Source organism: Pantherophis guttatus, chromosome 9 (genome assembly GCF_059756535.1).
Source record: "Pantherophis guttatus breed Tessera chromosome 9, ASM5975653v1, whole genome shotgun sequence".
Classification (NCBI taxonomy): Eukaryota; Metazoa; Chordata; class Lepidosauria; order Squamata; family Colubridae; genus Pantherophis; species Pantherophis guttatus.
This window is the reverse complement of record NC_142071.1, coordinates 30,442,364-30,468,161: the sequence shown is the minus strand read 5'-3', so window position 1 is coordinate 30,468,161 and position 25,798 is coordinate 30,442,364. Positions and strand designations below refer to the sequence as shown.

General features: G+C 42.3%; 3 protein-coding genes across 5 annotated transcripts; 1 reads left to right on the top strand and 2 right to left on the bottom strand.

The window, feature by feature from the left end:
• On the bottom strand, positions 1-11,675 carry LOC117659305 (carotenoid-cleaving dioxygenase, mitochondrial-like). Of its 2 annotated transcripts, none has more exons than XM_087875977.1 (12): positions 9,608-11,675; positions 7,598-7,799; positions 6,921-7,132; positions 6,413-6,528; positions 5,865-5,967; positions 4,720-4,851; positions 3,849-4,009; positions 3,270-3,437; positions 2,887-3,024; positions 1,721-1,903; positions 1,154-1,264; positions 1-881 (listed from the first exon to the last, which is right to left on the bottom strand). In XM_087875977.1, the coding sequence occupies exons 1-12, from the start codon at positions 9,873-9,875 to the stop codon at positions 768-770; spliced, it is 1,908 nt and encodes a 635-aa protein (XP_087732103.1). In that variant the 5' UTR covers positions 9,876-11,675; the 3' UTR covers positions 1-767. The 2 variants fall into 2 exon arrangements, with proteins under 2 accessions (XP_087732103.1, XP_087732102.1); XM_087875976.1 differs by lacking the exon at positions 9,608-11,675 and adding an exon at positions 8,905-9,117.
• TEX12 (testis expressed 12) lies at positions 11,626-20,842 on the bottom strand. Its single transcript, XM_087875981.1, has 4 exons — positions 20,280-20,842; positions 13,248-13,356; positions 13,112-13,163; positions 11,626-12,392 (listed from the first exon to the last, which is right to left on the bottom strand). Exons 1-4 carry the CDS (start codon positions 20,637-20,639, stop codon positions 12,227-12,229), a joined length of 687 nt encoding a protein of 228 aa, XP_087732107.1. The 5' UTR covers positions 20,640-20,842; the 3' UTR covers positions 11,626-12,226.
• IL18 (interleukin 18) lies at positions 16,544-25,798 on the top strand. Of its 2 annotated transcripts, XM_087875982.1 has the most exons (7): positions 16,544-16,654; positions 16,756-16,858; positions 17,503-17,651; positions 20,836-20,911; positions 22,351-22,500; positions 23,582-23,724; positions 25,156-25,798. In XM_087875982.1, the coding sequence occupies exons 4-7, from the start codon at positions 20,845-20,847 to the stop codon at positions 25,390-25,392; spliced, it is 597 nt and encodes a 198-aa protein (XP_087732108.1). In that variant the 5' UTR covers positions 16,544-16,654; positions 16,756-16,858; positions 17,503-17,651; positions 20,836-20,844; the 3' UTR covers positions 25,393-25,798. The 2 variants fall into 2 exon arrangements, with proteins under 2 accessions (XP_087732108.1, XP_060551017.1); XM_060695034.2 differs by lacking the exons at positions 16,544-16,654; positions 16,756-16,858; positions 17,503-17,651 and adding an exon at positions 18,430-20,448.

Genomic DNA, 25,798 nt, shown 5'->3' with positions numbered 1-25,798 from the left:
TTACTAGAGAGTGATTTATTTTATTATTCTTCACTTACAGACAGACTCTTGCCAAACTAAAGCAGCTATCTGCATAACTGCAGATAAACTCTGGAAATCGCTAGGAAGGAGCCCTTTTAACCCTCCACCAAACTTCCGCTACCCCTTTGCCATCTGGGATGCAGTCTCTCCCTCCTGGGAATCCAGATTAGGTCCCATCATAAATTAAGTCAATTAATAGAAAAATATACTATGTTTAGCAAAGCCTCTTTTTTAAATTAGAAAAGCTCATGTATCTGGGTAATAAGCCCCAGAAGGCAAGACAAGAAACCACGGATGGAAACTAAACCAGGAGGGAAGCAACCTGGAATTCAGGAGAAACTTCCTAATAGTGGGGACAATTAACCAGGTTGCCTTCAGTAGTTGTGGGTGTTTCATCACTGGAGGTTTTTAGGAAGAGACTGGACAGCCACTTCTCTGAAATTATATAGGGTCTCCTGCTTATGCAGGGAGTTGGACTAGAAGACCTCCAAGGTCCCTTCCAGCTCTATTCTGATTGATTGATTATCACTTCCCACTGGCCAATATGCATCATAATTCTGAACGTCTTGCTTTGAATTAGAAAACTTGACTCAGATGAGAAAAATGGCTATTTCTCAGTGAATCAAAGTGGAGCCCGATTGGGGAGTCTAGGAAATTAAGGCACATCTAGAGGAAGCAGTTGGTCCACAGTGTTTTGGACACCACGGTGGAGATCCCCAAATCTCTGCTGTCTCAACAGGTGGCATTTAACTGGGGACAAAGCCCCCATGGAAGCCATAGGGAATCTGGACGGGGATCTCGGTGCGGCCCAGTTCGGTGAAATTCTCCGCATCCAGAACAAGAAGGAAGCTGCCTTCATTCTGAAAGAAAGAGGGATGTGGGATAACAGTTCCTCAGGGCTGCCTCCCCGTGCAAAGCATCTGCTTCTTCTGCCCCTCCAGGGGTTTTGGAGAAAGAAGAAAAGTAAACCATGAAGGCACAGAGGAGCTCCAAAAAGTCCCAGCATTTGGAAACGCCGAATGCCATGCCCCAGATGCAGCGTTCACCAGGAGGCAGGAGAAATTCATTTTCAGCCATCTAAAAGGAATATTCAAAGAGTAGGCCTTGACCTCTCCCGTGAGGACTAAATTACCTGCTTGGGGGTGAGCACCACCGAGAGGATCACTCCCTTGTCTTCTGCCGAAGAATCAGGTTCTGGCACAAATATGGGCTCAGAAGGATACATCCCTTTCTCGCGCCAAATCTGGTGGGCAAAGCAGAGGGCACAGAAGAGAATTTTTCTCAGGAGTTTTCAAGGTCGAACCCTGTCAGAATATTCATGAACTGGAAGAGGGGCATAGCAACAAGGTCAAGGGAGCTGAGACAGGAAGGAGCCTGGGCGTGGCTCTGTAGCTCTGTGCTCAGCTCTAAAATGAAACTAGTCTAGTCTGTCTGCTGAATTGAAATAAGAACTCATCTCTGCTGTTCTCTCCTCTGCCTGTGTTTTTTGCCTGTAACTCTCTACCAGTTTGGAAGAATCTGCCATTGGTATTGTATATTTATTTTCATGTGTTATATTGTATATAAAGAGAAGTTAATGAATCCTGCTGAATCAGTTATCTGTGTGTGCTTTCTGGATTTGATTTTGCAACAAACTCTGACAAACTCCATCCCTGCCACACCTGTAACAAAAGAGCATCGCTGGCCCCGATCTTCTCACCTTCATCCCCTTGGTTTCTGTATCAACCTTGATCAAGGAGTCTCCAACAACATGACTGAAGCCGCAGCCATAGAAATAACGGTATTTTTTCCCAGAGTAATGTGCATAATTGATGTGAGTTAATTCCACTCCTCCGGCTTCTTTGAGGTCCTCCTTGTGTAGACTTTCAGGCGTGCACCAGATCTAGAAGAATCAGCGCGGAATCAATTCTATCATAGAATCCTTACCCATCTATTATTTGGAGATGGTTTCCGAGCCTTTCCTGGCACACAATGCTTTATGTTTTTGGGCTCTTCCACTTGAAGGGTACAGGTAGTCATCAACTCACAATTCACAGAATTTCCATCGTTAAGCAAGGAGGTTGATAACTAACTCATACCCAATATTACGAACTTTTTTGGCCCCCGTTCTTAAGCAAATCACTGCAGTTGTTAAGTGAATCACATGGATGTTAAGTAAGCCCTACTTCCCATACGGTTACTGCTTATTGGAAACTGGCTGGGAAGGTCGCAAATGATAGTCACATGACCCCGATGCCAAAATCGCCGTAAAGCATCCAAATTTTGATCATGCGACTGTGAGGATTGCTGCAATGGTCATAATTGCAAGAACTGGTCGTAAGTTACTTTTTTCAATGTCGTTGTAACCTTGAGCAGTCTATAAATGAATGGTTGTAACAGTCAAGGACTACCTCTAGATGATCTTTCCTATCCTCTGGAGGCAACATGCCTTTTTTTCTGAAAAGTGTTTCCTTTTTCATCGAATTGCAGAATTACTGCCATGGTCTCCTTGAGGCCTTCAGTTCAGTTGACCGGTGGTGGCCGCAACAGAGTGGAGCCCTGACGAGCCACGTGCTGGGGCTGCGATAACGTGCTGAAGCTGACCAGGCTGTTTGCTGTTTGCTGCAAGGATGCTAGGCAGATAAATACCAGATGGATGCTGGGAGGCAGAGGAAATTTTTTTTTTCTTGTTTTCCTCCTCTAATGTGCATCTTATGGTCCAGTATGTCTAATAGTGCGAAAAATATGGTAAGTCCCACTATTTTTCCCAATTCTAGTTGCCGTTTGCAGGATGCTGAGATTTCCAAAGGATGACAAGAAAAACGGAATGCTTTCATTCTTTCTAAATTACACACACACATGCACACATGGACACAAATTACCTACCTTCCCATCCGCCTCCTTCACAGCTTCTGCCAGCGTGTAGGACAAAGGGTTAAGGTTCTGCCCCACAGATGCCTTGGAGCTCACCGTGATCGGGAGAACAAAGCGCCATGGAAATGGCTTCGGGAACATGTTATAGGTCTGCCGAGACAACAAAAAAAGCCATTGCACAGAGAAATAGAGCCATACTCTGTGATCACACCACAAGGCTGAAGAGCAGGACAGGCCAAAAGGGAAGAGAACTTCTCCATCTTCCTTCACCTTGGAATCCCATCCTTGTCTAGGGCTGGAGCACCACTGTCCAACGCCCCTGGGAGATACCAAGCTAGTCTACAAGATGAAGCTCCCTTTCAGAGCCCACCATGTGGAGGGCAGAGCAGCGGTACCTGGTCAAGGGCTTCTCTAGCCTTATGGAGGTTCTGCAGTCGGTAAATGTCAAAAACATTCCCATCTTCAAAACAGCAGAGATCCAGGACGATACACCCCTGGTCCTCAAAGGTGTTGATATGATGGAAACAGCAGAAGGCCTTGCTATGATAATGCAAGGGTAATATCTGCAAGAAGAGAGGAAGACATGGGAGTGAATTGCTGCCTTTTGGGGATACCCAAACAATTGGTCCTGGGCACAACTTCTTAAAAATCTTTGCTTATATGTCAGGGTGATGCTTGAAAGGATTTTAACGTATGGGCAAAGCAAGGAGGTTTCGAAGTGATCTTTCCAAATCTGATGTTCTCCAAAGATCTCAGGACCTCAACTCTCCCACCATTCTCAGCCACTCTGGCCAATAGCACAGAGGCATTCTGGGAGCTGCCACCCCAAAATAATCTGGGGAAAACTTTGGTTTGCTCATTGATACCTTCTACCACCCAGGAAGAGAAGAGCAACAGTCTTGTCGGCCTCACCCTGCAGACCCCAGAGAAGACGTATCAGGAAGTCACCAGAGCTAGCCAAACAGGTGACCTACCTGTCCCGTGTGCTTGTTCACGACATAAAAGCGAGTGTTTAGCTGAGGCTCCCAACTCAGTCCATCCAGTAAGGATTTCCCCCAAAAATTGGCTGTAATGATCTCCCACAACTTTATTAGGAGGGGCTGCTCAATAAAAACCACGTAGTTTTCAGTCATTCCTAGAAACAGAAGAAGAAAAGAGTTGGGCCACTTCTTTTCATGAAGAGCTGATTCTATTCGTCCATCTAATTATGTGGACATTTCCAACAACAAGGCTGCCTTATCTTTCTACCTGCCGGCTTCATCCTTTGTTGCCAAAACAGTTTCAGGTTAGTCACCATAACAGCCAGTAATTTCAAATTATCCAATTTAACACTCTGTGGATCAAATTTAATGCCTTAGGGTTCTACTACATCACCTACTTAGGAATTGCCACGCTTTTTTTAATCAACAATTCTTAAAAAAAGGAATTGCCAGACTTCATTTAGCAACCCCCCTTCCAGCTTCCAATGGCAGGCCAGCGATTGGGGTACTGCCAGGAGCCAACACTTTTTGTTCAGTTTCATAGTTTTACTGACATTATTTTTAAAGCATCTCTCAGGGCATGATTTCAATTTCAATTTATTATGGCCACCAGCTAGCAAAAGATGTTACATTGTTTTATATGAACTGCTCTGGTGGATCATTCGTGGCTTGGAGCAATGAATTTCATTAATTTAATCTTTCCTATTACTTTTCCTGTTCTACTTGATTTTATTCCGGCAGCGTGATAGATCACATTGATGGCATTCCAAATTATCGGCCCACTTTTCATCATTTCACTTTTGCAACTCTAGCTGCCTCTTTCTGGCATTTCCAGAAAAACTTAAAAGGAGGAGGGTCCTCTCACCAAAACTGTGATAATAGGCTGGCTTCATTCTGTTCTTGGGTTGAATGGTGCACAACACTTCTGCGCCTTGCAGGCTGGAGTCACTAGGCTGAGACTTCTGGGGAGGAACACGGATGATGTTATAGTTGGAGCCTGTAAGAGAGAAAGCCCAGCTCTTTGGAACTGCGATTCCAGTTAATCAGCTGCAGATGGATTGGGGAATTGAGCTCAGCAGGGCTGGTGTGCTATAAACAATGCTTCCTATGAACAATACATGAATTTGGAATTGATGTATGGACAGCACCATCCAAGGTTTGGAAGGGGGGACCACCGATATGATGCACTGTAAGAGTAATCCACAGCCACTTCATCTTCACTCCAGTGTAAAATTCAGACATGTGATCCATCAGATGCTACTTCACGTTTTCCAGGTCCTCTGATCCAGTTAAAAGGGCTGTAACATCTGACTCAAAACCTATGCGTCTACTCATTGGAAAAATACTTATATCATCCTTGAATTGACATTTTTTGATGTTAAGTAACTGTCCGTTTGGCGTGAAAAGCCAAGAATAGCCTGGGTTGGTAGAAAGGGAGGCAGTACTCACCAATGAATTAGAATCTAATTCCAGACATTAAAATGCTAGTCAGATACCGTATTTTTCAGAGTTTAAGACGCACCTTTTTCCCCCCTAAAAGGGGGTGAAAATTTAGGTGCGTCTTATACACCGAATGTAGCCCCGCTCACCCACTGGCCCCCACCCTTTGGACTCTGCCTCCCGGCAGAGGCAGAGTCCAAGCAGCAAGCGGCAAGAAGAAACAGCTCGTTTCAGCTTCAGCATAGCCTAATTAGCACAAGTTGATTGGATCGGCCTCCTGACTCTCAGCTGTTTTGCTCTCAACTGTTTTACCCGGGCCTCTGCTGCTTGCTGCAAGGTGGTAAATTGCTGGGAGCAGATTTTTTTTTCTTGTACTAATCAAGCTATGCTGAAAACAAAAATGAAAGTAAAGCAGGCTATTTGCTATTTGCTGCAAGAAGGCAAAATTGCTGGGAGGCAGAGGCAGAGGCAGATTTCTTTTTCTTGTTTTCCTCACCAAAAAAGGTACGTGCGTCTTATAGTCCAGAGCATCTTATACTCTGAAAAATACAGCACTTCTGTTTGTCTTACCATGCGTCCCATAAGAGCTGCCCATGTTGTAGACTGTTCCATCTGGATCATAGTGGGGGTGGGCTGTGGCTCCATTCACTGCAACATATTTTTTCCAGTTCACCTGCAAGGACAAAGATGGCAGGTCATCTTACCTGAGTTGGACACCTTCCAGATAGAACTGAAGCTCTCAGAATTCCCACACCGGCTGAGAAGTGATCATCACCAACATCTGGACCAAACCAGGGTAGGGGAAGCTGAACTCAACAACTCATTGTGAAACATTATCGTCCTCTTTCTGTGGCTAAAAGCTGTTTTGTGGGATGGCCATGACTAATAGGATGAGGGCAACTATTCTTTCCCACGTAGGTTTCCCAGCAACTGTTCCAAAGGGCATATCTACTCCTGAACCTGGAGGGAACATTGGAACATTTGTAGAAGATCCAGATTGAGTCTTCAGCATCTCCAGAGCTCCTGGAAAACTGCCTGTCAATCCAGATTTGGGTAGTAGTGGATGAGATGGTGAAATAGGCTAACCCAATGCCAGGTAACCTGCTCCGTTCCTTTACCTTCTCCTTTGATTCAAGCGTGTCCAGATCCACCTTGTGCATTTGACTGGTCTCCGTGCTGACAAAATAGTCGCCTTTGATGACCACAAAATTCACAACGCAGTTGTCCGTCTCTTCTGCAGTATAAAATTCACCTCATTGGAGTGTCGTAAATTCAATACAGAAAGCATTTCCATTGTCACCAACTTGCCAGGATCAAAAGACTGAAAGTGTAGGAGATGGCAGAACTGGGGCAGAGTCAAAAGAGGAATCAGCCTAGAACTTTTATGTAGTCACAAATGGACTTAGTCTGTTCTGCCACTCCTTCTCTTAAAGACAATTTCTGTAAAATTGTGAAATTGTCAGGGACAGAGTTGGAAAACAAATGGAGTGTCAACTTTGTCCAGTTTTCCCACTCTCCCTTCCCACTTCTTACAAAAAAAATTTTGACGGCGTGTCCTTCAGCATTTCCCTTATGGAAACTTCAGATGCAGAATATGAGCGAAACTGATCCAAAAATGATACTTACTTAACAAGTCAAATTTTGACATGAAGCGCTCAAAAATGTTCTTGCAAGGATCTGGCATGGCCAAGGTGCCAAATTCAGAGATCATGATTCGGTTGTTCTTGCTGTTGGTCAGGTAAGAATCACTCCGGAGAAACTTGCTGCTGTATTTCACCACCCCATCTCCAATTTCAAACTTATGCACGAGTGCCATGCCATCAAACCAGTGGTTGTACCTTCATTTGGAAAAGACAAATACAGATTAGAGAAGGAGAAAGCCATGTGCAAAGCTTACCCTACCAGTTCCAATCATCCACTCTATTTATTAGATGACAAAAAATGACCCTTTCGGTAGACAAGTGCACACAAAGGGCAAATCAGTTGTAAAGACTGTAATTTTTGCAAAGATATGATTTTTGAATTGTTAAAAAGGTCTTTCTAAAGAAGACAATCCCTCTCAAAAAAGTTTATTACTAGATCAGCTTTTGCCACATCCTTCGTCGTCATTATATCTCCCTTAAATCAAGAAAATATGTATTCAAGGATTCTTTCTTCCTAAAACACAACTGATTGGTAGAATTACTGAAGCACATGAATGGAGAAAATTGATCAAGACTGCAGACGAGAATAAAATTATCTACTGGCCTTTTAATCCTTAGCAGAGCAGACAGCAGCATCCATAGCAATTGAAACAGGCATACTTATCTGGTCCGAATTCGAATTTTCCTGGCCCGTTCCTCAGTAGCTTTCCTTTCAACCATTTGGGAATCTGCCCTTGGAGTTTTACTGGGATCGCTTGAGGTGTTTCTTGTACGGTGGAGAATAATGGTGAGATGCATTCTAAACCCTTCTTGTGGCTATAAGTAACCGGTGATTTCGTCTTGGGTAGCAGCTTTTTTATCACTGCAAAGACAAACTGAGCAATTAACAAAGAGGAAGGGGTTACCATCTTGAGTGCAATCCTAAAATTACCACTTCATATTATGCACAGAGGCCAACTACAAGTTTAGGAATTGGCTGAGTAAGAGGAAAGAAGGATGGCTTAAAGAACTAGGAAAGAAAGGTGCATAAAGCAAAAAAAAAAGGGGGGGGAGAGAAGAAATTAGCAATGACTTTTGAAAAGTTAATTTGATCTGATCCTGTAGCCCAGCTCTTTCCTTCATTCCTACGCAGGCAGATCTGAACTGAATCTGAATTGATGTGTCCAGATATTGCTTTAATATCTGAAATTTTTGGGAGTGGAATTCTGTCTTTGCCCCCTATTGCCCCATAACGTGCTAATGTCAGAAAAACAGAGTAATTTTTCAGTATTAAGAAGAAAATGCAACAATTTCTAGAATTTTGTTTAGGAGTTCCAAATACACAAGGAGTTCAATTGGTGAACTTAAATCAGTACTCAACACAGTTCAACTGTTCGGCAGCGACATCAAAATGAACTTTCAACTTGAAATATATTATTCATGCAGCAAGGAAAAATGGAAAAAATAGAAGGAATAGAACTGGGAAATGGAAACATAGTAAAAGGATTAGCAAAGGATGATGGTTACAAATACGTAGGCATATTGGAAACAGATAACATCTTGAATGGGAAAGTCAAAGAGTCAACGCAAAAGGAAAAAAAGGGAGAGAAAAGGAGAAGCAAATCAGAACAACAAAGGAGAGAAATCATCTATCCATCGTCTCTTGTCCACTTCAATACTTTAGTTGCTATGCTTTTTTTAATTTGCCTCCCACATTCCTCTCTGGGATCTTTATCCCTATCTGTAACTGCTTCTTGGCTATTCAATCTAGGTATTTCTCCCACCTCTACCCTCTTCCGCTGCCTAGTTTCCAAAATTTCTGCCCAGATCCCCATCTCCCTTTGAAACGTATCTTCCAACTCTCTTAATACATTTTCTCCCTGGTTTAATTCATCAATCACTGTGGTGATTGTGGTCGTAAGTCGAGGAGTGCCTGCTAAAGATCTTGTCCACAGCAAGTTTCTGGGTAGATTCTAACTAGGGTCTACCTGAATGACTTTCATAACTGGGGCCTTCGATATTGGGACAATCTAGGAACCTTCTCAAACCTTCTTGGGCCAATTCCAATAGGAAGTTCATCATAGACACTCTTGCTTGAATTCGTATGTACGCTCCATCCTGAAAGATTGCCAAATACGCTCATATTTGTATAGAATAGAATAGAATAGAATAGAATAGAATTCTTTATTGGCCAAGTGTGATTGGACACAAAAGGAATTTGTCTTGGTGCATATGCTCTCAGAGTACATAAAAGAAAAGATACGTCTACTGGGGAAAGCAGATAAAATGTTAAGCGGAGTGTTTTATATTTTGAACAATTTCCTCTATACAAAAACTACTGTTCTTGCATAGCAATCTGGCTGTGGAGACAACATTCCTGGTTTACACCCTCCTTTCTTGGCTGATCCTGAAAAAAATCATTCCAAGGCTGTCAGATCAGTTGGGAAGTGAAAAAATCAAAAATCCATGCAAAGGGAAGGCATGTTGGTTATTTGCACATTATTCCTAGAAGATTGCATGAATCATCACAATTCAAACTTAATCTGTCTATAGCTTGTAATCATCAGGATTTGCCTTCTGACCGGCCCCAACTGCAATGTGATCTCTGTGGATCTCTGTGAATCTTACATGGCTCAAAAGCTTTTTTCAAAAACTGCTGTTAGCAGAAAATGGGAAGAAAAACAGTCTTACCTGGGGTATCTTGCAGCAAAGACGCAAGAAAGTGAATCGCCTTCTGAAGCAGGAAGTTGGTGAAAGAAACGAGGAGGAAAAGCATTTTCACGATGCTGAGCTGGGAGAAAATAGCAAGCCGCAAATAGCCAGAGACTGAGAGCCAAAAAGCTCTTTGACAGGAAGCACAGGGCAGTGATGGAATATCTGTTGTCTTAGCACAACGTTTCACAATAAAAACCTGCCTCCCCCTTTCAGGACTGAACAAGGTTAGGAGATAAGGCAGCATTAAATTGACAGAAACAGAAGGGCACAGACCTCTCGTGCCAAGTTTGGACAAATCACTTTTTGAGGGAAGAGAAACAAAATTATACCATAGCAGACCTAAATTGTGAGATCTGACATGATTAAGATATCATCTCTGTTTGCTTCATAGTTCATTATTGATCTATTGAATTAATATATCACATCCAATTATTAACCATTATTAACCTAATTCAGGCTGGATGTGTCCAGGTCACTAACATGCAGTTGGCTAGTTGGCACTTTGATGTCACTTTTGAACAAAACCACAAGGAAACTGGTTCAGTTGGTGGGTGAGAGTTGCTGAAGAATGCCAGGTACCTGCTGTGTATTTTTGTCTATCCTAAACCAGGGAACATCTGTCTTCCCTCCCAGGGAAATCAAAGCCCTTCTTACAGTAATTTGCTTCTGAAGTGGATAACGCATTCCTCCAGGCAAGCCGAGCGTGTAAAAAAACAATGCCCGGAGGAGGAAAATGTTGCTTTGAGGTCTGCAAGGTTGCAGTCTCCATCTCTCCTTTTGCCCAGGGCTCTTGCTAGCAATTTAGAACAGACCAAGACCAACAGGAACTAACTTCTTGTTCACATTCTCCACTTTTAAAAAATTCTTCCTAAACTTTCCCTCAGCCTTCTCTGTTCTCTATGTTTATTACAGCCAAACCTCCATATTTCCACAACAGAGACTTTAATCGATTAAGGGGGGAAAAGGGGTTTTCTCCTAGATTTATACTCTGCCTTTCCTTCAAAAGTTCAAGGCAGCATACATTTTACCAAGTTAAAAGCATCATGTTAAGGACTTTGTCCTTCGGCACTTTTCTTGTCTGCTATAACTGCTAAATATGAGTAATTAAATCTGTTTCAGCCATAGTCTTTTTTTATGCACAGGCTCTAGGGTGACAGATCTACATCCTGGGCACACATCAATAATATCACCATGATTTTGTATTATTCCTATCTTGCTGCAGGTCCAAAGAAATAATGCTTCAATTATTCTGATACAATCGTAAAAATAGCCTCACTCCTTCAAACTTAACCATTTTCCTACAACCAAAAGCAAAGAGCAAAGTCTGTTTGGATGAGGGCCAGGCAAATTTTAAGCCATGCCTTTGGAAGACGTGTTTATATTGAGAGACAAAACTTCTGTTTCTTTTGATCCACATCTGGGTGCACAAGATGAGAGACTTGAATTATTGCTCAAAAGCAGCTAAAGGAGCTTCTCACCTGATGTTTCAAGCATGGACTACAGCCACCTCTCAGCCACTAATCTGACTGGTGACCATTCACAAATAGGACAGTAATAAAAATATTCATTTTCTGAACAACGCAGCAGACACGACAACAAAAGTATTCAATATGAAACTGATTTAAGCCTGGTCATGAAACTGACCAGACAAAATTGAAGATCGTTTCTGATCTATTGGGGATGCTTTACTTTAACAATAGGATGGGAAAGATTTGAAGATATTATTCTGATCAGATATTTCAGGTTTAAGCTTAAATAATGTACAACCCACTAACACCTGAAAGCAGATTATGGAAAGAAAAATAGCAGTTAGATGTTCAAAAGCAATGAAAAACAAGGGAACCATGTTGGAGGTGGAAAATATAATGAACAGTTTAATCATAATACCTATACATATGTATAATTATCCCATAAGATTAACATCAAATCATGATTTTATTTTGGGAGGTCTATAATGCACAAGCAAAATAAGAACATTATTACAATTTTCTTCCTTTGTATTTTATTTTCATTTCAAGTCACCAACATTATAAAATAGAATTCTTTTTCCAAAAGGAAAAAAGAACACAATAATAAAATATAAGGAAAGAAAAACATCACTTTCTAAAACTATTTAGGGAAAACAAGTTTTTAGTCTTATATATAAGTTTCTCAAAGTATAACGAATACAACCCAGCCAAAATGAAAGGTTTATATGCCAAGATTTCACTATGACTCAGCCACATAACTTTTTCCTATGGAAATGAAATTCAAATGCGTGTAATATAGATTAGGTATCTGTCAAAAAAAGTCAAGTTCATGGTATGGTCCTCCTCACTGGAAATTACATGCTTTAGATGAAGCCCACCAGATTTTTCTCCATTCTGTCATTCCAAAAAAGGTTGATAAGCCTTTCCATAGAAAAGCAGTCCTACATAACTGTTCTAAACCAGCATCTTAATTATAATGGAATTAAAACTACTGATGCTCCTTTTAAGTTATACTGTTTTGAAATTGTGAACTACTTTCCCAATCAATAAAAAAGGAAGTATAAGTGTCATGGAAATTAAAAGGCTTTCCCCCCATACAACAGAACAAGTAAGTGCATGCCTTAAATCATTTGCCAGATACACCCTCTTCATTTTGTAGAGGGCCAGCAATTGCTGCAAAACTGTGCCTTAAATTCTCTCTTTTCAGCTTCAAGTGATTTTCTATAGAACAAGCTTCTTTCAGGATTCCTTCAAGCTCCTCTACATATGAAGCATCCATTGCTGCTCTCTCACTTTATTCATAAAAAGGAAGAAAAGAAACACCTGTAGTTTAAATTGCTACATACAAAACTAACATTTGTATCGATGTTTTCAATTGTTAAGCATTTTAAAACAATGAAGGTAAGCCATTAAATACATATAGCGGGAGAATATTTCCTCACTTATAAATATAAAATTTTAGTTAGAAGGTACTGAACCCATGATATAGATACTGGTGTCCTGCTTATATAAAGTGCTTATTTGTTATATCAATACGTGGGGAGTTTGGTGTTTTGCTTTGAACACGTTGGATAAAATTCATTTTTGTGATAGTCCACTTAAATAATGGAGCAAGGTTTTTTTCTGCTCACATCTGGAGCTCCCTACACCTCCTAAAACAGCTCCAATTTGCCAGATATGAAAGATACACTGAGAGTTATTACGAGACAGTATTCTCCCATGCACACAATGCTGACAGAAGCAAGGCAGCAAAACAAGTTTACCGAATTTTAGCAATGCTACAAGTTGGTTCAGAAGACAGACACTAAATAACTTTGGATCTTGCTATATATTTTAAATGTTTTTCTAGCTGAAAGCATTTTGTTACAATTTGCAAACATTTGGTTTATTTTTGCTTTTTAGTAAATAAAAAGGACTAAAACACAATTTTGGAAATATCAATTACATCAACAGCTGAATATGTGTTCAAAAAAGAGAGTTTAAAATGTCAAAAGTAAAATAATTTACTTACCTCAAAATTTGTGCATACTTTGATAATAGAGCATTGATTTCTTTGCCTGTATCTGTTAATACAAATATTTATTTAATTAAAATTTGGGTGTAAATGTAAGCAAGAAGAATGGCTAATATTCTTTTCAAAATAATACCCTTTAAAATGGTTTCCAGAGTATCCATTTTATGAAATTTCTGGGAGCTTTCAGGAGTCGGGTCATTTTTTTCAAAAAAACCCAATTGTGCAGTTCCTGAAGTTTCATTCTATAAAAAGAAAAAAAGTGACGGTTAAAAAAAATAACATCAGTGAATTTCCCCAGCCATGCCATACCTTTGTATCCATGACTCACAGGATTTTAAATAAACAGAACACAAGTGAAAAGGAAATTACTGCAATTTAAACAATGATAATGCTACCTAGTGCAAACTCACCTTTGCTTCTTTTTTACGCTTATTTTTGTATTCATCTGACTTTACCAGGGTAGTCGTCATTGTTAACTGATTAAAAAGTACAAGGTCATTATTTGTGGGAAATCTCTGGAATACCAGATAACAGCACACACACACAAAACGAGCGTTAAGCACCAGGTAGGTTCTCCTGATGCAATCAAATAAACAAAACACACACACACACACTTTTCAGAAAAAAAGATGACAAAATATCTTGCACCTAAGGACAGCCTGTTAAAATTTGATTTTTGCCACTACTTTATGCAACCTAAGTGGGAAATCCTAACTTTGTGGTCAGGAATCTGTGTTCTCTGATAATACAACATTCATGGCATCTTGATAGTTGTCAGTTCCACCAGAGAGGATGAATTCACAGGAGGTTTAGGGTCACACCACCGCTGCACTCTGCAGATTTACCATCCTCTAGCAAAGGGAATCTTGGTGGCATCTCCCACCCACCCACCCACATTCAAGAAATGCAGAGCTTCCATCCAGATCCAACCTAGTGCCAGGCATGGTGGTTTGCAGAAGCAACCACAAGGCAAGATTTGTGCAAAACTGGCAGCCCGGTGTACGCCAAGCGGTGAGCCTCTAGATAGCGAGATGCGTGGCGTATCAATTTAATTTAATAAAACAAACGCAGAGCAACCCCACCTTGCCCTAGCAAGGCTCTGCCCTTTCATGTAGTTCACCCCACTCTTCTTTTTAGAAAGCCGTTTCCCAGAATGCCCTGTGAATGAGTTTTATGCCTCTTTAACATATACCTTGATTCCTAGCTGTTGGCTGCCCAGAATCCTATGAGACTCAGAAACCCTTTAAATTAAAGAAATAAAATTAAAATATAGTTCAGGGGTCTCCAACCTTGGCAACTTTAAGGCTTGTGGACTTCAACTCCCAGAGTTCCTCAGTCAGCTGGCTGAGAAACTCTGGGAGTTGAAGTCCACAAGTCTTAAAAGTTGCCAAGGTTGGAGACCCCTGCTTTAAAGCATGCAGACACCCCCCCCCCATAAATGCCCCCGCCCTCATTGGCTTCTTCCAGCTTTGCTGCCTGGGGAACTCTGGGAGTTGAAGTCCACAAGCCTTAAAGTTGCCAAGGTTGGAGACTCCTGAACTATAGTATAACATTATAATAAATATAATTTCCAAACCAGCCCTGGCAAAACGGGGCGGCGGGGGGCTCTTCTGTTTCACCCTCAGCAACCCAAAATAAGCCCTGGTTTCATAATCTCCCCGGCTGTGGATGATGGGGAGTCCCCTGTCCGTCCATCCCCCCCCACTTTCGGGGGTTTCCCGCTCCGGCCCGTCCCCCAAATCGCCCTCCCTGGGGTCCCAGTATCGTTGAGCTGGGTTGAGGGGGGAGGGCCCGCGGGGGGGTCTTTAGACCCGCGGGAATCCCCTGAGGGGCGAATTCGGCCGTGTGAAAGGAACAATACACGTTTCGGGGTATGTGTGTGTGGAAAAAGGTCGACTGGGGAAGGGCGCGCCTCGTGTGAAAGCGCCTCACACAGTTCAGGCGGAGGCCGCCGACGCCCTGAAGGGGCCCGTGGCCGACGCCAGTACGCATGCGCCACTCCGCCTCACAGGGCGACGGTTAAGCAGCGTCTCGCGCTGGAAGGAGAAGGAGGGGGGATGAGGGGACGTTTTGGCGGGAAACTGTCACGCGACGCTCAAGGCTGGTGCGGGAGGGCGCAGATTTGGAGATGCCCAGTCAGGGCCTCTTTTCTAAAGCAGGCTTTCTCAACGTTGTGATTTTTTTTAAAATAATAATAATAATAAAAAGATTTGTGGATTCTCAAAAATGCAACTCCCACCAAATTATGATCAAATGCAATGCATCTGCTGACTATTTTAGTTAACTATGGTTTCCCAACTTTTAAGAGGGATGGACTTCCACTCCCAGAATTCCACAGCATAGCCTAGCTGGCTGAAGAATTCTGGGATTTGAAGTCCACCCGAGGGCCAAAGAGGATGGGCTTTGTAATACTCGAAACATGGTTTTCGTAATAGCAATAAGCACCTAGACTTATAGTGCTTTTACAGCCCTCTCTAAGCAGTTTACAGAGTCAGCCTCTTGCCTCCAACAATCTGGGTCCTCATTTTACCCACCTCAGAAGGATTAAAGTTTCAAGTTTATTAGATTTCTATACCGCCCTTCTCCCGAAGGACTTAGGGCGGTGTACAGCCAAAGGCTGAGTCAACCTTGAGCCGGTCAGAATCGAACTGGCAGTGGGCAGAGTTAGCCTGCAATACTGTATTCTAACCACTGGGAGGGAGGAAAAGGAAGGAAGGAAGGAAGGAAGGAAGGAAGGAAGGAAGGAAGGAAGGAAGGAAGGAATAGCAACAGTAGTTGGATTTATATACTGCTTCACAGTGCTTTTACAGCCCTCTCTAAGCAGTTTGCAGAATCAGCCTCTTGCCCCCAACAATTTCGGTCCTCATTTTACCCACCTCGGAAAGATGGAAGGCTGAGTCAAGCTTAATACTGTTGCATTGGCTAATTAACATGGGTTTTCTTCTATTTTAAAGTTGCTTTTTCAATTGTATTGCTAATAAAAAAAATCAAACATATGAAGAACGGCTGCAGGTTTTGGGTCTGGCTTGTCCAAAGAAGAATTAGGGGTGACATGATAGCAATATTCCAGTATTTGAGGGGCTGCCACAGAGAAGAAGGGGACAAATTATTCTCCAAAGCGCCAGAGGGCAGGAGAAGAAGCAATGGGTGGAAGCTAATCAAGGAGAGAAGCAACCTGGAATTAAGGAGATGTTTCTTAACAGTGAGGACAATTAACCAGTGGAACAGTTTGCCACCAGAAGTTGTGGGTGCTCCATCACTGGAAGTTTTTAAGAAAAGACTGGGAAGCCACCTGTCCGAAATGGTATAGGTTCTCCTACTTAAGCAGGGGGATGGACTAGAAGACCTCTAAGGTCCCTTCCAGTGCATTCATTCTAACTCTAATTTCCCCTAAACCTTAACCTTCAAGAAAAAAACCCTGTCTTTCAGGAACCAGGGCTGGCAGGAGAGCATTCAATACATTGCAGATAAGAGTTTTGGTTTTAGCTGTTCTCAAGCCGAGGTAGAACCTTTGATGGCCGAATTTGGCCATCAAAACTGGTGAGTCAGCCATTTCTTTCTTGGACTGCAGGTCACTATCAATGGAAAAGCGTGCTTCGAAATAATTTCTTTTGACACTGTGATTTTTGTCTGAGGTTTAGGAAACTGCAGCCAGCAATGCAAAAGGAATACCATTCATTATAGGGGCCCTGAAGGACAAAGAACAGTCGTCCATCCAGATAAAGTTTATTCAAAAGAAATTTGGTGAGTGTTGATTTGTTTCCTTTCGATTCTCTAGTAAATGAGGGTAAGTTCATGAGTTGATCCGACCCTGGGTTCTACCTCGGTTTACCTTTTCCAATAAGCAACCAAGTCAGAAGAGCATTTAAAAGCAATTTATTAAACTACTCTGATAAAGTGTGGTCTCCGTATGAAAAGGGGGAGTCCCGAGAAATGGATTACATTTACTTTTATAGTTAGCACAACAAAGAACTACAAAGCAAAAGTTGATTGGTTTAAAAATAGTCATCTGAGTTAAAAGAGAGAGAAGAATCGGACTATTATAAAACTTGGAGTAGACTGTACAAGTGGCTAGAGAATAGAAGCCAAAACAAGAAATAAAAATTCTAAAACTATTGACTATAATATAAAGATAAATATATATATATATGTATATAATCAGAATGGTTATAATCAGTATTATATTATTATAATATAATTATTATACCATTAATAGAATTGTTAAAATCTATGAGAAGGCAAATATTGAATAGTGAATTACAAAAGTAGAATATACATGCTGATACGGAAAGCTGTAAAATTATATTACACTGTTGTGGTTTTTTCTATTTGTTTGTATTTGTCTTATTATTTTTTTCTCCCTTTTTTTTTACTTGTGGTTTTTAAAGTTGGAAAATGTTGAATAAAAACTATTCTTTAAAAAAAAAAAAAGAAAGTAAGAAGCATCGAACAGAATTACAGCGTAGCCATAGAAAAGAGCATTGTGTTCTGACTAAAACTAAACATTTGTGAAGGAAAACCATCTAAACAGCCTTGGGTAAGTTACATTCTCAGCGCTTCTCAAGGTTGGCTTGACTATTTTCTTTGCTCAAGAACAGCTAAAAACGAAGCTGCTATCTACAATATATTGAATGTTCTCTTGCCAATCCTGGTTCCTGAAAGAGAGACTTTTTCTTGAAGGTTAAGGTTTATGGGAAATTATTAGCAATACAATTGAAAAAGCAAATTTAAAATACAAGAAAAACCACGTTAATTAGTCAGTATTACAAAAACCATGTTTCGAGTATTACAAAATCCATCCTCTGTGGCCCTCACACCCTTCTTTAAAAGTGCCCAAGGTTGAAAAACACTGCTTTGAGTCTTAGAAGCAAGAGAGGTCCCTCATGTGCCACCAGTTATGCCGGCTCTCGATCCTGGATAATCCCGGGGCAGGTGCAATTTTAGAGGCTGATCTTGGTCAGGTTTAATCCTGATTAAGGTTGGTGCCACAGCTCTTATGCCAAATGAGTCTTTTAAAATCCCAGGTTTAAGATTGTGTCTTTTTGGTGATGTGTCAGAAAGCAACACACCAAATAGTAGAAGACATTGACATGATTTGTATGAGTAAGGACAGACATCCTTTAAACATCTTGCATCTCTTCCTTTCCCTCGCTGGGTTTGTTTCTTTAATGCTTGCAATCTTAACTAAGGACATCAGAATTCCACCCTGAGGTCTGATGATCGCTGAAAAGGCTTGGTTTTCTGGTCACCAAAGGAAAATGGCTTTGGATGAATGGAAAAAGTTCAGCCAAAAGTTCAATTTTCTATAGTTCCAAAGGAGGCATGGATGCCATGCTAAAATGCTATTATTGCCTGTCTTTAAATGCTACAAATCAGGCCTGAAATTCTAATGAGGATCCAAGGTCTGAAGGGAGATGGAGAGCCACCCAGGCAGGCAACCAGTTGCACCAAGGCATTTCAGCCCTTCTTCCCACCTCTTCCCTCGTCCCCAGATCTCCACCCAAAAAAAAAACCTCTTCTTAGCCACTATCAAGGGCTCCTAGTCCCATTTCGCCAAGGTAGCAAGCTGTGAGTAGCTATTAGCAGCCCCTGGGAACCATAAGGGCTTATTAACCTCCTTGCCACAAGGAAAGAAAGGCAGCTCAACTGGCCTTTAGATGCTTATAGGGCAAGGAGAGATCTAGGAGAGATTTCCAAATTATTTCACAAGGACGCTAGTGGCAGAGGGTCAGCTATTATCACCCTGCGTTCAGGAAAAGGGGCAAAGCAACTCTGCCGGAAAGAAATGTGTCAGAAGAATGGGAAATCACAAAATACAGAAGTCAAAATAGGTTCAAATGTCACAATTCTTTAAAGAAAAACAGCCAAGTATGATTCTACTGACATTACTCAATCAAAGAGTCAGAAAAAAAGAGTTTGACTGTAAAATTGACTATAGGCTATATAAATCCAGAGCCAGGGATTCAAGATGATGGGGTCCTTGCACTCCTGGAGAGAACTTCTGGAGAAGATGGTGTTTGCAGGAATGAAGCTTTTGAGGGCAGCCGCAGAATAATGCTTTCTCCCTTGCAGGAAGTCCCTCAGGGAGGGAATCTGTGCCATTTCAAACTCTTTTTTTTTCTTTTTGAGATCTTTCTTTAATTGCACATTTTCTGCCACCAAATTTAAAAAAGTGTAGTTACACAGGAGGCTTTAAGCAGGCTCTGCTCCGATCCATCTATGCATTCAGATGGGCAATTTTCTGAGATACCCAAGACTTTCAACAAATAGAAAATCAAACATTACCTTAAAGGAAATAAACAGGACCATCCCACACAAGCGGTTACTACACTGAACCTAATGGGTGTGGGGGTCTTCTTAAAATACAGCCTTCTGATTTGGGACACAAGTATTCCCCCTGGAGGGGAAACCTCCCCATCCCTGACTTCCCTCCCTTCCTGCCAGGTCCTTCTTTGGACTCTCTAGAGCAGGGCTGTCTAACCTTGGCAACTTTAAGACCTGTGGACTTCAACTCCCAGAATTCCCAAACCACCTAGCTTGGCTGGGGGAATTCTGGGAGTTGAAGCTCACAAGTCTTAAAGATGCCAAGTTTAGACTCATTGGCTCCAGAGTCCAGCCCCTCTGATGGTCCCGGTGCCCAGCCCAACCTGCTTCCCTTCTCCCCCTCCTCCCTGCCAAGGAAGGAGGCCGGCTGCGCCCCCTGCTATCCTGGGGTGGTGGTCGCACGCCCCACCGCCTCGACCCCTTCCCAGGTGGAGGAAGCACCTTCTCTGCACAACTTTCCTTGCAAGATACTCCTGGGTGGTTCACTCAGGCTGGGCTTCCCGTGCTGTGCCCCTTCCACCCTCTGTTTCGGGGATTGGGTGCCCCTTACAGACAAGCTCCTGCAAGAGGACGGGAGAAGGGGCAGGGCTGGGGGTCCAGCTCCGGCGGCTTTATTCTTGCTTTTCCTTCCCCTTCTCCTCCTCCTCCTCCTCTCCCTCTCGCTGATTTTCGGCTAGGGCTGGCTGAGCCCCTTTTCCCCCCTCCCCGCGCAGAAGGCAAGACCTCTTCTCCACCCCCCCACCCGCTTATTTTGCGCAGAGTATTTCCCGGGGGTGGAGAAGCGACCCTCGGCGCTGCACCCGACTTTCCGCCCAGAGAGCCGAGCCGAGTCTGTCCTCACCTGGCAAGCATCCCAGAGGCGGGCGCGGCTCCGCGCGTGGGAGAAAAGAGCGAGCCGTGTCGTCGCCCTTGGCCGGCCAGGGGGCTGGGCAGAGGCGGGGCGCCCGCGCTTCCCGGCCGTCTCCGCTCCTCGTCGCCCGCACTCCCATCTCCGAGCGCTGCGCAGGCAGGTGGGTTCCTCGGCCGGGGCGCGGGGCGTGGGTCTGCGGCGCCCACCCATCTCCGGGCAGGCAGCGGGACGCGCGAGGCAGCCCGGCGAGGGTCCCCAGTGGGTGGGCGCGGGGAAGCATCGTCGGGGCCCGCTGGAAGGAGGCAGCGGGGCTCCCTCCCGACCCTGCCCGGAGAACCGATCTTTCAGCATCCTCTAGGCAGGCGGGCTAAGCTGGAACGCGGGATGCCAGGGTGCCACGCCCGGAGGTTGCCAACTGGTCCCGTCCTTTTCCCGGGGCTGAGCAGGGAAGCTCTGGCCTTCTGCCCCTCTCCTCCTTGCCAGTGCGCCAAATAAAGCATATTAAATTCAACTTCAGAAGCCATAAAATCTCCACCTTCATCCCCAGAGAGCGAAGATGTACAGCGATATGATCCAGATGCTGCCGGTGAATTTGGACCAAGAAGGCCACCTCTATTTCCAAGGTAATTCTTGGGGCGGGGGGGGGGGCTTTTCCCTGGAGGAGACTCAAAGAGGCTGCCAGGGGGAGGAGGGGAATCCCGCTGCTGCTGAGCCCAGGGCTCCTGCTTTGGAATGAGGAAGCTCTGTGGGCACATCTTCTGCAGCCATAAAATAACTCCAGGTTGTGGGATGAGGCTCTTTTGCAACTCTCACAGCTCGGGGAAGGGAGGGGGGGATTTTTCTTGAGCAGCTGGCGCTGGCACAGAGAATGAGCGCGCCCAAATTTACATAATGATATCATATTTTCTTTCCCCCCACTCCCTCTTTCTCCCCCTCTTGCCTGCTGCTGAAACCAAGAACAAGGTAAGCAGTGCAAACACTTCTTTCAGCCGGAAATGCTGGCTTTGTTTTTTGTTTTGTTTTTTAAATGTGCCACTGTTTTTTTTCCCTAATTGCTATTTCATAAGGTAGCATTATAGCAGGGGTATCTGCAAACTTGGCCACTTTAAGTCTTCAGTTGCCAGAATTCCCCAGCCAGGAGTTGGGAATCCACAAATCTTAAAGTGGGCAAGTTTGCAGACCCCTGTATCATAACATCAACTCCATAATGAAACAACAAAATATGGGGAGCCATCCCCCCCCCGCCCCCCCCGCAAATCAGCTTTTATCTGTGATTTTATAATTATTCATTGGGGGAGAATCACATGTTTCACTAATCCACCTGAGGATGCATCTGGGTGCAATATGATTATAGTATGGATTATTTATTACTATGGTTTATTCATTAGTATGGATTATTGATACAGTGAGGAGAGCAAATGAAAGCAAATCAATGAATTGTCAGGATTGAATTAAAATTCATTCTAGATTTAACATGACCTCAAAGAATAGATGTAAACAGCTGCTTAAAAATCAAGAGAAATTATTAGGAGCAGGCCAAGGACAAGCCGAGTGTGACTCTATGCCCAATCTGTACATCCAAACAATATTTTTACTTTACATGCTTGCTTCTATTATGTTTTTATTGAATGGGAGATCTTTTAAGTTGATTTCATGAACTGCAAAGACGTTCCTCTATAAAAAGTTTGCTTCACTATAAAAAGTTACAGACACACCGAAATGAAAGAAAGTATTAGGTCACCAAATTATGGGCAAAGACAGAAAGGATATTTGGTTTCCTTCTTCTTCTCTGCATTTTTGCTTATTGAAAATATGGTTCTTTTCAAAGAATTATGACGTGTGTGTGTGTAGTGTGTAATATACATTACATATTGGGGGCAAGATGCTGACTCTGTAAACAGCTAAGAGAGGGCTGTTAAAGCACTGTGAAGTGTTATAGAAGTCTAAGTGTTACTGCTATATACGGTATATATTTATATTTTAAAAAATTAGTCTGCATATACATTCCAGACGAGATAATGTACGTCCTGTTCTGACATCAGATTTGTCATCTTCTTCTAAGTTTTAGAAACGGACAGCTGGAAAACGTCAGGAAAATGTGAACCTGCCCAAATCTTCCGAAGTCCTAATAATCACGTCCTCATAGCACGGCCGTCTGACCAAGATTTCCCTGCAGTATTTGAACGCAGAACAGACCAGGAAATTCGGAATGGTACAGTCGCAGTTTTGCACCTCTGAATGTCTCAATAGATTAAAAGGGTCTCACTCTGTTTTCATTTTTTTTCTCCTGACCTATTTCGTGCCCCAGGAAAAGAACTTGGGAAGAGAAGAAACAGATCAGTCACTGCAGTCAGGACTGAAAACAGCTTTGTAAAAGCGATGCAGATAATTAATTACATTAGGAAATTGCTTTTTTATGCATCATAAGAGTTTATTATCAGAACAGGCAGTGTTCCTCAGTGAAACCTGTCGTTTCATAGATTGTCAAGGAAGTTCTTAAGGCCAGGAAAATATTTAAATGAGCCACAAAATCTGTTCAAATTTTATGGCTTGCCTTCTTACAGTCATTTCCAGACCATTTAATGGCAAGTCTTAACAAGCCCTCTCCTTCTAGTCAAATGATTAAAAGAAAAAAAAAACTGCACCAAGAATAATTTTTGGACTAAGAAACCTTCCTTACAGATATAGGAGAAAGTGATAGAAAAGTTTGAGGTTATTTTATCTACTGCCAGACCCTCATGAGAAGAAACCTTTCTATTTCTAGCAGGACTACCAGATCCTGTAACAGCTTTCCATCCACCTGGTATACTCACAAGGTTCATATTTCTCGCCATGTACATGTATACATCTGAACTAGGCTGTGTTGTTTCTCTGTGTTGTCATAAAATATATGTGGGCACATGCATAATTTTGTATTTATTTATTTACTTATTTTGTCATGGTTATGTAGCGTATATTGGAGGTGGTAACCCTTTGAGATGTGCAACAAAATTTCATTTTAATGTATGCCGATTAGTGTACATTCAAAGTGACAATAAAGTTGTTATTCTATTCTATTCAATTGAATTCAATTGAATTCAATTGAATTCTATTCTATTCTATTCTATTCTATTCTATTCTATTCTATTCTATTCTATTCTATTCATTCTATTCTATTCTATTCTAATCATCTACTCTACTCTACTCTACTCTACTCTACCCAAATCTACTCTACCCTACCCGACCCTACCCTACCCTACCCTACCCTACCCTACTCTACTCTATATTCTAACCTCTTGTTCTTTTTCCTGCAGTATCAGGAATCAAATTTGACATCCACAGTTACCAAGACACCAACCCAAAGGGTCTGTGCGTGGCCTTCACTGTGGAATTTGACCACCAGACTTACCACATGTTTGTGGAGAAAAAGGAAAACAAAATGAGGGTGAATTTTAAGGTAGGCTCTTGTCAATTGGCATCAGTTGGAGTTGGGCCAAGAGGTTAACTGACTGTTTTTTTATTGTTTATTGTATTAAAGTTGGGAAGTCTGTGACCTTCGAGATTCCTCATTGGGATGGTTGGCGTAATTATTGCTGGCTTTGCTTCCTGCAACGCAAAGGAAGCAAAGCCATTAAAAATAAAAACTCTTACAGCTATACAGGGAGTCCTCGACTTCATGATCACAACTGAGCCCAAAATGTCTGTTGCTAAGCGAGACATTTGTTAAATGAATTTTGCCCCGTTTTATGACCTAACTTATCACATTTGCCAAGGGAACCACTTAAGTTATTGAATTAGTGACGCGGTTGTTAAGGAAATCTGGATTCCCTCACGGACTTTGCTTGTCAGAAGGGGGATGGTATGACTCAGGGCCACTGCAACCGTCATAAATATGAGGTAGTTGCCAAGTGATCATAAATCACTATTTTAGTGCCGTTGTTCACTTCAAATGGTCACTAAATGAACTGTTCTGAGTCGAGGATTATCGGTACAGCTTTCAGATACAGAACAATTAAAACTCGGACCACACATCTTCTGAATAGTTTTTATCCCAGAGCTGTAATTGCACTCAACAATGAACTAAAGGGCCACCATCGGTGAGCTGTTGGACGGCATTACTTGGTCTGTTGTGTGGATGTTTGGGTGGTTTAGGGATGGGGAATTTGTGGCGGGTGGGTGGGGGGTGTTTGGGGATTGTTATGTGTGTTGGACCTGGTCTTTGGGTGTTAAGTGAATTTCGTTGTATTGGGTGCACTGTATATACACGTACAAGGACAATAAATAGTTATTATTATTCCAGAAATTATTCAGAAACACCTTCATTACATCCTGTTACTGTTTAAAACAGCTTGTCTTTTCTGAATTGCAACCTTGATAATCTCCTTTGTCCAGAATGCAAAAAAAAATAAATCTAGAGACAAAGGAGATTATAGCCTGAGAGAGAGAGAGAGAGAGAGAGAGAGAGAGAGAGAGAGAGAGAGAGAGAGAGAGAGAGAGAGAGAGAGACCTTCTCCCAAAAGTGCTTTTTCAAAACTTCCTTTTTCCTTGAAGATGTTTCACTTTTCATCCAAGAGATTTCTTCAGAACTGAATTGAAGAAGCTTCTTGGATGAAAAGCGAAACTTCAAGGAAAAAACGAAGTCCAGTCGCCTTTTGAAAAAGCACTTTGGGGACAAAACTAAATTAACGAAAGTGCAGAATTGCCTTAAAAGAGAAGGCAGCCTCTCTCCCGTCGAACAACTGCAGCACCAAACCAGCTCTTTAGCCCAATCCTGGGCTCTTCTTAAGACTTTCTGAGACGCGAGGGGGGGGGGTGTCTTTCTGTTTTTAAGTTCCCCCTTCCTGCCATGCGGGGGATCCCTTTCAGATCGTTTGTTCTCTCATTTCAGGCAGGGACAATTCCAAAACACATCGAAGGGGACACCAGCAACATCATCTTCATCAAAACACGATTTTCGGACGGCGGCAGGCAATTTTACAAGTTCGAATCTGCTCTGGAACGTGGCTATTTCCTGGCCTTGGAGTGTGTCGATGGTAGCTCTGAGACCGTACTGGTGGTCAAGAAGATAGAACTGGCAGATGAAGTGGATGAATCCACCAGGCTCCACCACACTTCATTCCACTGACAAGGAAACCCAAGTAAAAAAAAGAAACGAGACTGCAAGCAGTCAAGTCGAAAAAGTGCAGATTTTAAAGGAATGGTTGATTTAGTGTATGGAGCATATTATAAAATTGCTCACTTTCCTTGCTTAATATTTGAAAAATTGACCCGTGGATTTGTCTAATTAACAGTATCTAAAATTGGGCGGGGTGAATAATGGCACTAGAAAAGACACACAAATATCCATGGCTTTGCAAGGAATCTCAAATCAATTACCAATAAATAAATTTTTAAAAACTAGACAATAGCCAAACAAAAAATGGTAGATAAAAATCTAATGGAATGTCAACATTTCAAACCTTATCTAGGCTGAGCATATTTTTTAAATTGAGATGTTATATTTTTAATAATAACTAAAAATCAATCCAGAA

Coding starts and splice junctions, on each gene's coding strand:
- IL18 (XM_087875982.1), top strand. CDS start 20,845: ATGTACAGCGATATGATCCAGATGCTGCCGGTGAATTTGGACCAAGAA. Junction 22,501..23,581: donor AGACCAGGAAATTCGGAATG/GTACAGTCGCAG, acceptor TTTTTCCTGCAG/TATCAGGAATCAAATTTGAC. Junction 23,725..25,155: donor AAATGAGGGTGAATTTTAAG/GTAGGCTCTTGT, acceptor CTCTCATTTCAG/GCAGGGACAATTCCAAAACA.
- LOC117659305 (XM_087875977.1), bottom strand. CDS start 9,875: ATGCTGCCTTATCTCCTAACCTTGTTCAGTCCTGAAAGGGGGAGGCAG. Junction 7,133..7,597: donor TTCGAATTCGGACCAGATAA/GTATGCCTGTTT, acceptor TTCCAAATGAAG/GTACAACCACTGGTTTGATG. Junction 6,529..6,920: donor GTCAAAATTTGACTTGTTAA/GTAAGTATCATT, acceptor TTTATACTGCAG/AAGAGACGGACAACTGCGTT.
- TEX12 (XM_087875981.1), bottom strand. CDS start 20,639: ATGCTGAAAGATCGGTTCTCCGGGCAGGGTCGGGAGGGAGCCCCGCTG. Junction 13,357..20,279: donor GCCTCTGGGATGCTTGCCAG/GTGAGGACAGAC, acceptor TTCTTTTTATAG/AATGAAACTTCAGGAACTGC. Junction 12,393..13,111: donor AAGTATGCACAAATTTTGAG/GTAAGTAAATTA, acceptor TTATGAATAAAG/TGAGAGAGCAGCAATGGATG.